This window comes from Haemorhous mexicanus, chromosome 3 (genome assembly GCF_027477595.1).
Source record: "Haemorhous mexicanus isolate bHaeMex1 chromosome 3, bHaeMex1.pri, whole genome shotgun sequence".
In the NCBI taxonomy this organism is placed as follows: Eukaryota; Metazoa; Chordata; class Aves; order Passeriformes; family Fringillidae; genus Haemorhous; species Haemorhous mexicanus.
Genome location: NC_082343.1, coordinates 102830618 through 102844649, shown reverse-complemented (window position 1 = coordinate 102844649; position 14032 = coordinate 102830618). Strand labels below are relative to the sequence as shown.

General features: G+C 36.3%; 1 protein-coding gene across 2 annotated transcripts in view; it reads right to left on the bottom strand.

The window, feature by feature from the left end:
* Nucleotides 1-238: 238 nt before the first annotated feature.
* Nucleotides 239-14032, bottom strand: part of CPSF3 (cleavage and polyadenylation specific factor 3) — a 19604-nt gene continuing 5810 nt past the window's right edge. For both annotated transcript variants that reach the window (XM_059842853.1, XM_059842854.1), the window contains 12 exons: nt 13693-13843; nt 11273-11448; nt 10585-10743; nt 9706-9852; nt 8574-8726; nt 8057-8165; nt 7206-7304; nt 6072-6166; nt 5408-5495; nt 3328-3397; nt 2647-2743; nt 239-663 (listed from right to left, as the gene is read on the bottom strand). In XM_059842853.1, the coding sequence (XP_059698836.1) occupies nt 562-663; nt 2647-2743; nt 3328-3397; nt 5408-5495; nt 6072-6166; nt 7206-7304; nt 8057-8165; nt 8574-8726; nt 9706-9852; nt 10585-10743; nt 11273-11448; nt 13693-13843 (1446 nt within the window). In that variant the 3' untranslated portion in view covers nt 239-561. The remainder of the gene's footprint in view (nt 664-2646; nt 2744-3327; nt 3398-5407; nt 5496-6071; nt 6167-7205; nt 7305-8056; nt 8166-8573; nt 8727-9705; nt 9853-10584; nt 10744-11272; nt 11449-13692; nt 13844-14032) is intronic.

The following is a 14032-nucleotide window of genomic DNA, read 5'->3' as shown; positions in this document are numbered from 1 at the left end:
ACCAAGGCTGTCACAGGTCACAAACGCTCCCTGCTCTTGCAGGTGGCGGTGTTCCTCCAGCCCAGTTAAAGACAAGCCAGCAGGCGGGGTTTTAAAGCTCCAACCAGCCCCACCACGCAAACACGGATTCCGTTTTCAGTTGTGCTCAAGACCGTTTTGACTTCAAGTACATACAAGCATGCAGGCAATCACTTCCTCAACAGGAACAAAACTATATATATAAACCCAATACATCCAATTTATCCTCCAACCAGTTTTAATATTCAAAAATACAAAACTCCATTTAATCTTTGTAATTCTGTATCAGGTTAAGAATTATTTCTTTTATGTGCACATAAGAGAACATATGCACACTTTGCCTGATTTAATTGCATCTATATGCACAAATACAGTTGTTATGAGGTTGCTGATCAATTATGTAAAATAACTCAGCGCTTTCACATTCACAGAATTGAAACCTTTGACTTATTCAAGAAAAAAAAATCTATTTACTTTTAAAAAATAGCTCAAATAAATTGAAAATTTAAAAGATTTTTTAGGCATCCTAAGTATCTACAGAGGTCAGTATACAGGGCTGAGGGCATCATAAAGCCTCTGTGCTGCCAGTTCCACCATTTCACGAAGGGATTCGTCATCTTCGCCCCCTGGCTCACAGTCAACTGTCTGGGAACAGAAAGAGAAGGATGTTACAACAGCGGGCACTTCATGCTCCTGTCAGCACCCAAGGAATGCTCCAAAGGGGAAACCAAAAAGCAGCCATGGAAATTATCAAGAGCAGCAGTGTATGTTTTTCAGTGGTCTGCCACCATGTAGAGGAGTTCAGAGAAGACTCAAGCAAGTCCTGCTGAGGAACAAGAAGCTTAATTTTGAGTCTTATGCTCAAAACTGCTGTGTAAAATGCACTGAAGTTTTGTGGATTACACTGGATTCGAAATCAAATAAACTCACACAAGATTCAGTTGCTGGAGATTTCATTTTATCTGTGAATTCACTCACACTGTATCAGGTTAACACTGCAAAACACATGCAGTCACTAGAGGTACAGGCACCGCACTGATGTTCCCACACACATGACAACATTCACAAAAAAATAATCCAAGTAAATTAATTTTTTACTAAAACAAATTTTCCTAGAGAAAGATGTCCACCACAAACATGAAACTTGTTCTACATTCCTGACTGTTCTACCTCAAAAACAAAGGACAGCATTTGAGTAGTAATACTGTTCTTGGTCCTGTGGCCTTTCTAGACTCTAAGACTATACCTCCTTTAATTCAGTATTAACTTGTTACTCTGATTTTTCCAACCATAAAGGTTTGGGGGGGAGGAAAAAGGGCACCTAAAACAGCAAATACATTTAATGTTATCTAGCAATGTTATTGAAATTGTGTTAACTGTGAGAGCACTGTGTTAACATGGAAAAAAATCCATGTGTACCGCCAGTCAGATCTGCACTAAAGAGCTTTTTATTTTAAAGCAAATAAAGTTTTATAAGATACATGCACATATGAAAAAAGACAGGTCTGCCTTGTAAAATCTGGTTCACAATGGCACAAGCTTTCCATTGCCAACACAGACTGTACAGGAAGTACTGCAAAGATACACCCTGCTGCAACTGAACTGCCACTGGGCTTTCTGTCAGTACACAAATCTTTTAACAATAATGACGTATTATAAAAAAGATCAAACTTCTTGATTAAGCAGTTGCATCCTTTTCCAGTCTAGTTACTTTTTTCTTTATTTCAAGAATTCTTTCACCAGTCCTGTATTTTTCTGTACTATGTACAAACTGAAATGTAGGATTTTTTATTAAAGAACTGAAAAGAGATGGCACAAGTTGTGTGTTAACCACTGTAACTCACTATTTTCTTAAGATAATTAACATTCACTTGTTTTGTTTCAATAGGTAACAAACTTTTGGCAGGGGCCAAGCTTTTCTTCTGGGTTTGTAGAACACTTAAAACATTTGTTGTGACCCCTTAAGGAGAGCATGTGAGAGGTGCTCCATAGAATGAATTTACATTATATTATTACTATGAATAGAGGCAATACACAAGCTATGTTTAATATGTTATTAGTAATGGCAAAGTCAACATGCTAAAATGCTTAAGAACATGAAGGACATGGCTTTAACCGTTCTTTACAGTTTTAAATTATTCAAATTTCTAGGTGTAACTGCTTCTTAAAGCACCCTTTTAACATGCATGACATCCAATTCTGTAAGCTATTAAATTAATACATTATTTCTTTTTGTATTTCAGCCTTTCAATTTAGCTCCAAAAGGATCAAGATGACAAAAAAAAAAATTATTAAGAACATTCCTACCCTGTAACTGTTCAATTATTCAGACCAGAGCCATGCTTTAAAAGCATTAAAAAAAAATTGCGGGTTAACTTAGTTACTATTCTACAATATTTCTTTATTACTTTTTTCATACAACTGAGCTGCTGAAAAATACTGGGTTTTTTTTTCAAATGTACTGCATTTGTTGCATAAACATTGCTAGCATTTTTTAGTTAAGAATGCTCTCTGTTTTGATACCAAGTTCATTTCCTTAGCAAGTGAGTACATGGCAGTGTAGGCAGCACTGTGTGCCAGCAGGAGATGCTGAACACAGCACACACAGAAGAGCTTTGCTTTACATACCCGAGTGTCCAGGGAAATGTTGGCAGTCTTTCCATCCACGGTGATGCACAGCACAGAGTCATCTTTGGAACTCACACAGTCCTCTCCAAACATATCCCTAAAGCAAAGACCCAGGAGTGTAAGGTGTGGCCAAACAGCAAACTTAGGTTTTTCTACTTACCCTGGGGTCACTTTGGCAGGTGAGTATCACCTTTCAGCAACAATTATTTAACTCACTCCGATGTAATTAAAAAGATCAATCTTTATTATGACAGCGGGTATCAAATAACAGTAAGAATTTTACCAAAATAATCTCATCATAAACAAAGGGAAGGATTCCTTTGGTTTCAAAAGAGGCAAGATTTCTACACAAATAAAAGAATACACATCAGAGTAATTTTAAAAGAGATGTGATCCAAAGCTGTTTTCATTAACCACTGGTAGCATAACTTTTGGAGACAACTTAAAAATCAGCTTCTGGAAAACATAATTGGGCTCTGTATTCAAAATTTTAATGGTGCTGAGAACTTTTTACTGTGCTTCTTTCTTTACTTAATGCCTGGCCTTCACAGAAACTAGACTAAAGTAAATTTGCACGAAGTATTTTTACATAACTATCTTTAAACCCTTTTATATTAATACTATTCTATGTATTTAGTTAACATTGCTCATTTTCCTTTAGAAAAATACACATCAACTTACTGAAGCATGATCTCCATTCTCTTCCGATATACATCCATATCTATTTTTTTGGAAATCTTATTTACTGCAGCTGAAAAGAAAAAAAAATTACTTTCACAGACATTTACTGGAAGGGAAAAATGGCTAATTGATAGATACTATTCACAAACTGACTTTCCTGAAAAACAATTTTAAAAAAACCCCTATGTTTAAACAATTTATTAAAAAACATACCTAAAAAATAAGTCAAGGAAATGCATACATTTCCATTATATATTCCTGTTTTCATCATACTTTAAAGTAAAAAATTTCACAATTCACATTCTGACTTTGTACTTATCCTGCTTTTTCTTAACACTCATTACATCTCATATATCCTTTACTTAATAGAGAAAATAATTTACTTTAATCGGTTGTTTATAATCCCTCCATTTTCTCTTATTACATGAAACTACCACATCATGGAGGTTGGGAGCATGCAGAATAAAATAAAATGAAATAAAACTGAACAGTTTTGTTTTATACTGAATGTGAGCAGTAGTAATAAGCACAGACATTCCTGGAATATATTTCAGCATAGAGAAGTTGAAATAAAAACAATACCTTTTTTTAGACCTAGTTTCAAAATTAAGAGGTAGTGTAAAACAAGTTATTTTCTTTTGAACATAATTATTTAAGTATTTGATTGTTAAAGAGTCACAAGTCTGGAGGAAAGGGTAGTTGTGAAAATAGCTACCTTTTTCATTGATGGGATACAAAAATTAAGTCTTGTGAAAAACTGGTTTTCAGTACTTCTAAATCAGCTGAAGAGTACAGAACACAGTGGTAGTAAGTTTCTGATTAATTCTTTGGAAAATTTTACAACTGCAAGTGACCGAGCTTAAATCTTAATAATAAAAAAACTGAATAAATATATTCAAATTTACCATTCCTTACATAAGATGCAGTAACTGAACATACTAGGCAAGATATAATTTTATTCTGGGAATAAGGTAAACACAGGCACATGGTAAGCTAAGCAACAATAACTTAATATCTTAATTTGATCTCTTTTGATCCGGTGTACAACCCTAAAATACACAACTGCAAGAACTCTTTTGAATGTTTTTACCCCAAATAAGAACAAAAAAAATACTGAAAGAAGCCACACCTGAGATTAGCAGACAAAATCAGCACTACTAAACAACATGGGAGATAATGCTTAAGGGTACATAAAAATACAACAAAATAATTTCAGGGTGGTGGAAGGTGGAGAATCTAGATACTGTCACTAAAAAATCATTCAGAGAAAGTGTGGACTACAAAAAAACAAGGTAAGACAGATACTACAATAAGAAATTTAAAAAATCTGGCAGACCAGTGAAATTGTTTTTTCCATCTGTATAAAAAAAAGAAGAAAAAAAAGAGGAGGTCAAAGTATCATTCAAAAATAAAATTTCTATTTTTGGATAGTCTCACAGAGCAGAACATGAGGACATGGCCAGAAGGACTTACAAAGTGAAAGTTATCACAGCCAAGATCAGAACATTACACTCTGAATTTGCTTGGGTCAAGGTGACTGGAAAATCCTTCCCCCCAAACAAAGTAAGAACTGTTATGGGAATTTATAAACTCAGGTGAAAGGATTTTTTAAATGTGTTGAGTCAGGTATGGGACGAAACCCCAAGGAACACTCACTGCTACTATACAAAATTATTAAAATATATAATAGAAAGACAACAGAGGTAATCCAGTGAAAATATCTGTCCATATCAAATCATAGAATCAAAAAATGTCCTGGAATGGACCACACAAAACTTAATCACTTCAGTTTTTTTGTACAAGGTTTAAAACTTATTTTAAGTAAGGCCATGTTTTCCACAGGCAGTTATCGGTTACCATGATAAGAGAAAGTTTCAACAAATGAACGTGTCACAAATAATGAAGACCAACCTGTAATTCTGTTTTAAGTGGCAAATTTTACTCCCAAGTAAGTTCCATAAGGCAAGGAAATACAATAAGGGGGTTGCAATCTATTAGAAGGCATTATTCCCTTCTAAGCTTGATGTAAAAAAAAAAGGAAGAAATTCCTCAGTTAAATAAGCATGCACTAAACTTATACCTTTCTGTATTTTGGGGTTTGACTGAACTTCCAGTATCACTGTTGTCACAGTGTCTGCATACATATCATTAGCAGGATTTGCCACCCACTAGAAGACAAAAAAAAAAAAAAAATCATGATTTAGGCTGAGTGAATAATGCAGCATAAAGACAATATAACATAAATTGCATTCTCCTTTTTGCTTTTCTCTGAATTCCAGCTTCAAATGACTGTCATACATTTCACACCAAATTAACTGCTTTTAACCAGGCGTAACCAGTTACTCAAGTAACTTCCCATGAAAAATTCAAGCTTTTGAATGTTTCTGAGCATATTTACAAAATAATTAATTACCACAACTCTCTGAGGAAGGAATACCATTTGATGTTATTTCCAATTACTATCTGCCAAATGAAGAAAGGGCACCAAATCTGCCATTATACTCATGAGATACAGAAAAAAAAAAAAAAAAAAAACAACAAACCAACCCAACAGCCACTGGATAAATCAAGTGACACATATGCACACAGGACCACAGCTCAAGGTGAACTTTGTTCTAGCCTTTGCTCTACTTGTTATACAACAGAAAACTCCTTAAAACGTTGAATTCTGCATGGCATCTCTATGGTATTATTTTGAAAAAACTGGAGAAGAAAATACTTCTGTCTCCCTCACCAATGCCCACCTCAAGGACTACCATGCCTGGTTCCTGGATCACAGTAATATTTTTGAAAACCTTCAGGGCTGGTTTTTGTTGGATTTCTATTTCTTCTACATCACCTAAGAAGTGACAACAAATGGTTAGTAACAATGAAATTATAGTGGAAGCAAGATAAAGTTTATTTGCCTAAGAAAATAAGTCAGTTTAAGAATAAGAGGGGTTGTCTGTTATCACAACTGCTCAGGGCAGCTCACAAAATGGAACCCCATACTCTCTTTCCTTACCTGACAATATTCTTTGTTCTGGATTGTTTAGGGGTTTTTTATTAGTTAATTTTGGCCACTTTACTTGGTTTGAATTCTTTTATTTGACTAGCTTAGTACACTGAGTGAGTACACCAACAAAAAAGAAAAGACATGAGGAATTCAGTCAATTCTGCTCCATTTGCAGAAGTAACCAGCTCTTGCCCCACATTAGCCTAGAGCTTAAATGAAAAGCACTTGTGTGCCTGCTAGCACTTGGGTTATGAGACCTGAACCTCAACTGAATATAGGTGTTCTCTTCACTAGTGACATGAATTAGGTTCTGACACTAGAGAATTAAAAAAAAATTCTGAACTTTAAATCTGGGAAAGGAATCTGCAAGGTGTGTGTACCTAACAGAGGAGCTACCCCTAACCCTTGAGAAAGCCAGAGAGAGGCACAGGGGATCATCCCAGTGTCAGGTTTAAATGGCTTCTCATCCAGGAAAAGCCAATTCGTGCCTCTTGGGAAGGCACAGACGAGGCTGTGTGTCCCAAAGGAGGGCAGAGCTCTTGTTTTGGTTAACTGGATGGCATCAGCCATTCTATTTGGGGCTATAGATACAAGATCAATTAATAAAGTTTCCATCAGCGTGGCCAGAGTACTCACTTTGGGGGCTGACAGAGACAGAAATCAGCCTATGCTCTATATTGCTATATGCTTATCACTTTGTAATATGAATGCAGTAGAATCCCAAAGCTGTGTTACACTCATGAACTGCATCTGGCAGAAATTGCGTAGTCTAAAGAAAGCTGTAAAATACAAAGACATCTCCACTCAGAAGACCTCTGAAGACTGGAAGTTGTTGTAAAGGCTGGCCAGTGTAACTCGTGGCCGTGTCCTGCCCAGCACGCACCGGTGAGTTTCTGCAGCTGGTAAGAGAGCAGATTGAAAGGGCCCGTGTAGGGGATGGCTTGGGTCTGGGTCACAGTGCTCATCGCCAAGTCCGTGTAATCTGAAACCATTTGAGAAAGTGCATGTTAAAAACTGCCCCTCTGAATTTATTGTCTAGTAAACAGAATTTATTATAGATAAATAATAGCATTGATACATATAGATAAATAATAGCATTGATACGTTTAAGACAAGGGGGCTGAAAAGGACAATTTGTAAAGAGGAAGGTGGTACACCTGTTATAAGATAAATAATGTATTTGTGGTTAGGAAACCAGCTCGTTTTATTATCTAACCTATTAGAGACCAACAATGAACTAGGGCAGCAGAACTGCTTTCCCCCAAGCTCTTCTGACCTCAGATTTAATTCATCTTCTATTCTGAGAATAGATCAATTCCCTGATTAATAAAAGGCATACGGGACTACGCAAATATTTTCTGTGTTCTGTAGCTTTTTACACTAAAAACTAATGACATTTTAGAAAATGGTAGGACTATTGATTGAGGTGGTTTTTGCTTCTCACTGGAATGTTTTATGCATATTCTTTCAGAGGAAAAGGTTTTAAATAACCAGAAGGGAAATGGAATTTTCCTTCTTTTCTGTTAGAGACCGGAAAAATTTTGAGTGAATGAGTTAAATACATTTCGTCTCACTACAATAGTTCAGAACTTATGGCAAATAAGAAATAAAACTAAAATGTTCTCTAATTGCTTATGAAACACAAAACTGCAAGAAAAAACCCCAGACTTATAAGTGTTTTAATGACACAGTATGTTTCAACTACCCACTGATCACATGACTGTCTGTACTTACTGGAGAGGTCACATGGAGAAAGGATGTGATAGTTAAAATTTCTTTTAACTAGGATTCCAGAAATTCTCTGTCCTTGCTCTGGTTTTTTATCTGCTAAAGATCCCATCACCTGGAGAGGAAAAACACATATATAGTGCAACAAGCAATCTGAAGCATTCACAGCTTCAAGTAATTATGGAGATGAAATATGGCTCTCTAAGAAAAATCAGAGTATAAAGTGAACTCTGAAAACAAAAGGAGTAACCTCAAAACTTTCTGAGACATAACACAAGAAAAGTTTGTAAGATTGAAGAATAAAAAAAAAAAAACAAACCACATCAACAACAAAAAAAAACACCCTCAAAATAAAAACCTTTGAACCAAACACCAAATACCACTAAACACAAAATATTCACATACTTTGAGACTCTGGACAACATGTAATTTGAAATCAATTAAAAAGAGGCTACAAAGAATGTGCAGTTTTTACACCAGAAGAAAATACTGTTCTACATATAAGAAAACACTGATTTCATACCTTGGCAAGTTTTTCTCCCCTGAAGTTTAATGTCACAGCTTCGGTATTCCTAGGATTATGAACTTCTATATGAACTTCATCATTATCCTCATACTCCCGTATCAATGCTGCTTTCAATCTGGCCATTTCATTCTGCTCACCATGAACTAAAATCTACAAAAAAGACAGTTTTCCTCTTAGCATAAATTATTTGTCCAACCAGGCATGTTTAGTAAGCAAGTTATCCAAGAAAACTGCCATATTCAATCTCATCTTTATAAAAATGCAATTCCATGAGGTCACAATGTAGGAAACATGAGCTCAGTCACAGTTCTGTGTCTGTGAATTCTCTGCATTATTTGAAGGATGGGATTATTTGAAGCCCTGAGTATTAGCTGAAAAATCCATGTTACCAAACAGAGTGCATTACAGAGATCCCATTTAAGTTTTCACACACAAATATACTGTTGTATTATGAAAGGGAAGTATTAAGTTCAACAGAAGTCAGTTAGCTTTATATTTTTGTGTCTGTATGTAGATATAAACATAATAAACATGCAAGTCAAAGAGAATGCTTCACAGTTCACAATTTTCTTTGCCAAGTTAATTCTCTTCTCTTCTGTAATTTTCTTCTTTCTTATCTATGTATGTATCTATGTATTCACATTGTTTCACCACCAGTTTCAGATCCCAGTTGCCATTTTTACATTCTGGTCCTCCACACCTTCTACTTCTACATTTGCTCATGCTTTTCCCTTCAAGTGATGCCTTTGTCTTTTGCTGTCTGCACAAACCTTCAATTGATGTTTTCTTATTTATTTCAGGGCCAATTCCAGTGAATTATTCCAACACCAGCAGCCCCAGCTTAGCATTGTTCCATACTGCATGTTACTTCTCAACACTGCTGAAACGGATTATGGCCTACACCATTGTCTGCAGTCATTCCCAGAGATCCCACATGCATACACTCGAGAACAAGTTTATTTTTACTTTGCTAAGATAACTTGACAAAAAATGATTAAAATCTCCACCTTTAATTATTCAAAGCACAGGGGTGCTGGCTACTGCTAGACACCAGTCTCTGCCTTGACTCAAGGCTGTGAGCTGGTTTGATGAATCTCACTCTGGAGAAAAGGGCAGCATGGATACTGACCACGTGTGGAGGTTTCAGGGCCCGGATAAATTCACTGGTTTGTTGATAATCTGTGTGAGCAGAGAAAGAAATGTAATCCACAGACATCTTCAGTGGGAGTTTTTGCCCTGACATAGTTGTGATCTCCTCAGGTTCAGACATGATGTGCTAGAAAATAAAAAGCACCTTAATTAAAAAAAGTAAAGCCTTCTATGCACACTGTATAACTAATGCTTTACATTTCAAAAATCAATGAAATAATAGTGGCAGCCTCATTACATGTGAAGCAGTGAAAAAATCTCTCAAATTTCCCAGAACACACACTCACACATGAAAAACACAGACACAACATACCATTTCATCTTGTGCATGCTCAGCTGTCCTGGGTGCTCATGCTTCTTCAAGATAAATCTCTCTGACTTGTATCAAAACAGTAACAAGTGTGTTGTTTCTACCTCTAAAGGCAAAATTAGATGCTGTGGTTGCTCTTAGCTGCTTGAATTTGGAAAGAATTTCATTCCCTACAGATGGTCAATGGCACAAGGCAATCTGGTCTCTGACATATAAGTAGTGTTAGACATATCAACTTCTCTAGAATTAGGATAGGGCTACCTTCTTGAAAAATTAAGCAGTGGAGAGGTCTAAAGTACCAATGATTCCTTCTCATGACAAGATAACTGCCCCTAGAAAAGTTTATTCTATATAACATCACTGGAAAAGATCAAATTGTCTGTACTTTTCATTAGTATTAGCCAAAAGCAATCAATTTTGACTATGTACTCATATATACTCAACAACAATCTCAGTAAATCAAATAAAGACAATTCCTATTGACCAATTCTTTCAAAACCTAGTGAATGCTACCTCTAATTAAGAGGTTGTGGTGCATTAGCAACTCACCTTAGCAAGAGTTCCTTCAACGCAGTACCCTGCAATAATGACTCCATTTCTCTTATCTGTGCACCAGCTCTCAAACAACTCCCTGGATAAGCCACTCTGCATCATACCTGGGGAAGCCATCACAACACTCGGGCCAATGTCATCAAAGTGATCCATACTCTAGAGAGACACAGTGGGAATATCAGTTACCACAGCTCACTTAAACCAAGGACAGCCCCGCTGCATCCTTAAACAATGTACAAGAAGGGCCCTGTCTTCACAGAATATACCCCATCCTCACAAAAAGTGTCCTTTGCAGGAAAATTCATCTTACTGCTACCCACAAGGAGTAAACTGCAAGCACAGGGATCTGAAGTGGAAAAAATGTTGGGGCATAAGCTTCCCTCAAAAAGCCCTCTAAGCACTGGGACAGCAGATAACTCAGATATAAACCTGCACCTAATCAATCTATTAGGATATTAAGGATATTGATTGGCTTAGCTGATTAGAACATGGTGCTAAAAACACACCCAGGTTGTGGGTTCAATCCCTGGAGGGGCCAACTCACTTCAGAGCTGGACTCCATGATCCTTGTGTGAACCTTCCAACTCAGAATATTCTGTGATATCAGGATATTAAACATGCAAACTATTGAGCACATATCAACTCTTCTGTCACATTGACCTTTTTGTGAGAATCTCAAGCTTACCTTCAGATTACTAATATGCTTGAAAACAAAAGGATTGTTGATGTTAATTTGCTTGCGGATTTTGTCATTCATGGCATTGACGTATGTCTGATAAACTGCCATACATTTCTTTGCCAAAGAGGAGGCATAGTATATAGGGATATCATGGAGTTCAGGATGATTCTGCCAGTATTCATCTAAAAACACAAAACAAACAAAATAATAAAAAAGAACAAAACAAAAAAAACCCAGCCACCAAACAACAAAACACAAAATTTTGTCCACAGGATTATTTATAAAGTATGTGCTTACCAAAAACATTAGCAATTCTTGTAAAACTGATTTACCAGTGGGCTTTTTCATTTTTAATACAGAAAATCACCATCACAGCCTCTTTGCTTTCATCTGCTTCTCTAAAACAGTCACCAGCTAGAACTATACACAACCAGTACAAACAAACAGCCAAACAGACATGACAAAGGTGAACTTCAGATCCTTCTTGCAGGTCAAATTTCAATCAACCACCACCTTCAGCTACAAGCCATAAAGTATACATGATACTACACTGCAACAAGTCTATATTTATGACAGTAAAATAAAGCTTCTATGTCCCTGTCAAATATTTATTCTACATCTAAGAGCCAGGGACATCTGCACACAGATTTGTTCAGGAGAATCCACTGTATGAACATTCTGTAAAATAAATCCATGGAGTTCAAGGTGAGAAGGAATCACTCAATTATCAAGCCTGGCTTTATGTATAGCACCAACAGTTATACCTTACAAGCCCAACTGGAAAAAAAACAAGGAAAGAGCCTCCATTAACCACAACTTATTTTATCATTGATGAAAGCAGCCACAACCTTTCCCAAACACAAAGGAGAGATCTAAATGCAGCTGTACAAATGTAGCTTCTCCATTTTCCCATTTGGATACTTTTCTGCTAGTCTGAAATATATTTATGTTGCACAATTGAGACACAATAGTCCAAAAATAGAGGTATGCTCTTTTGGCTGTATTTGTCCATTTAGAATGACATTACAATGTGGTTTTACCTAACATTTCTGATTTGCAGGCAAAGCTTCTCACAACATTTCAGAGAACCTCACTGCCATGGCTACCTTAATAAGCTCAGGTGTAAGGTGGGAACAGCCAGTGAAACATAACCAGTCACAAACTGAATTCATCATCATAATCTTCTACACCATAATGCAGTATTTTATTTTTGTCATACAGTTACAGAAAGAAGAAAAATAAACACAGAAGCCTGCAGGCTCAACTGCTTAGGCATGTGAGATGCAATTGCATTTTTTACCTAATTAAGCATCCAATTGCATGTCTAGCTTTCCTAGATATACTTTCAAGCTTAACTTTAGAAACTCAGTTTAATATCTACACACAGCAAAGAGAGGCAAACAAATTACAACCTAATGGCCACACAAGGTCGAAAATGTTCAGTTTTTAAGTTCTCTATAAATTAAAAAAACCCTCGCAATCAATGAGAAGTAGTAAATAATTCTACAACATCAAATACTACCCCATGCCTTGATCTGAATTTCATGTTAACACTTGAATAGACTATTAAGACATTTTGAAAACAAACTAGTATCTAATACTGAGCTAAACTGAAATGAAAAGTGAGAAAGATTTCAAGTAGTTTAGGGATCATTTCATATTCAACACCCCTAAATATAAGCATTTTAAGCTTGAGATAGTTTTCTTTTGATCTTGTCAGCCTTTGAATGAGCAGAAAGACTAGTGAAAAAAATCATGCAACATAGTACAAATTACATGTGCTAAATGGAAGAAGAGAGGCCTGGGAATAACTTACTTAAAAGCTGTTTTTTCTTAAGCACCTTGTAACAACTATCTATATATTTTATGAGAAGTAGCTTGTTTTGTTTATGGATAGTTTTCACTCACTTTTGCTCAAAAGCCTAATTTACTTTTCATTATTATTAGGACTTCAGAAGTGTTAGAAGTGTCTTCTATTGTCTTCTAAGCTTTTCCTATAAAGAGATTTTCATACAGGTTTGTAAATTAAAGTGCATAAATAGCAGAACTTCAGAAGAAATATACCCCTTTTTTTAGAGTACAGTTTAAGTAAAATAGTTGCTGTTGTAACTTTTTGTTATTTTTCTATTTGTAACAATTGTCTGTAATTGCTGAAATCCTGATTCAAAAAGATTCAAAAGCCAAGCACATATTACCACACCATCATCTCCTCCTTTCTAGGTCTCTCATCCTACTTCACAAAGCAGAACTGCTGTTTAGATTACTAGACCTTTTGCATTTGAACAAACATGCATTATACATGAAATTATGAGGTAAATAACACGCTGCAAAATGGCTGAAGAGTTGTTCAAGGAATTAAGATACCTGAAAACATTCTAAATCCCTTTCTGTGCCTTTCCATTAAGAGCAGCTGGGAAGGTACATACCTAAGATGAGGAGCAGCTCTTGAGCTCGGCCCAGGGCAAACACAGGGATGAGGCCTCGGCCCCCTCTGTTGACGATATCGTGAACTGTGTTGCAGAACCTCGCCTCCCGCTCTTCCCTCTTCTCGTGAATGTGAGTGCCGTACGTGGATTCCTGCAGATGGAGAGACAGACGTTGAAAGGACTGACACACAGAGTAATTCCTCATCTTCTCTGAGCCCAACAAAAAAAAGCAGAAAAACATACTGGTGTTAACATGTTGGGGAAAGGAAGAAGAGAGGTCAAAGAGAGGGAGAAGTTCCGCCAGGTTCCCAAAACCACCCCGCCAAGGCAAATAACCAAA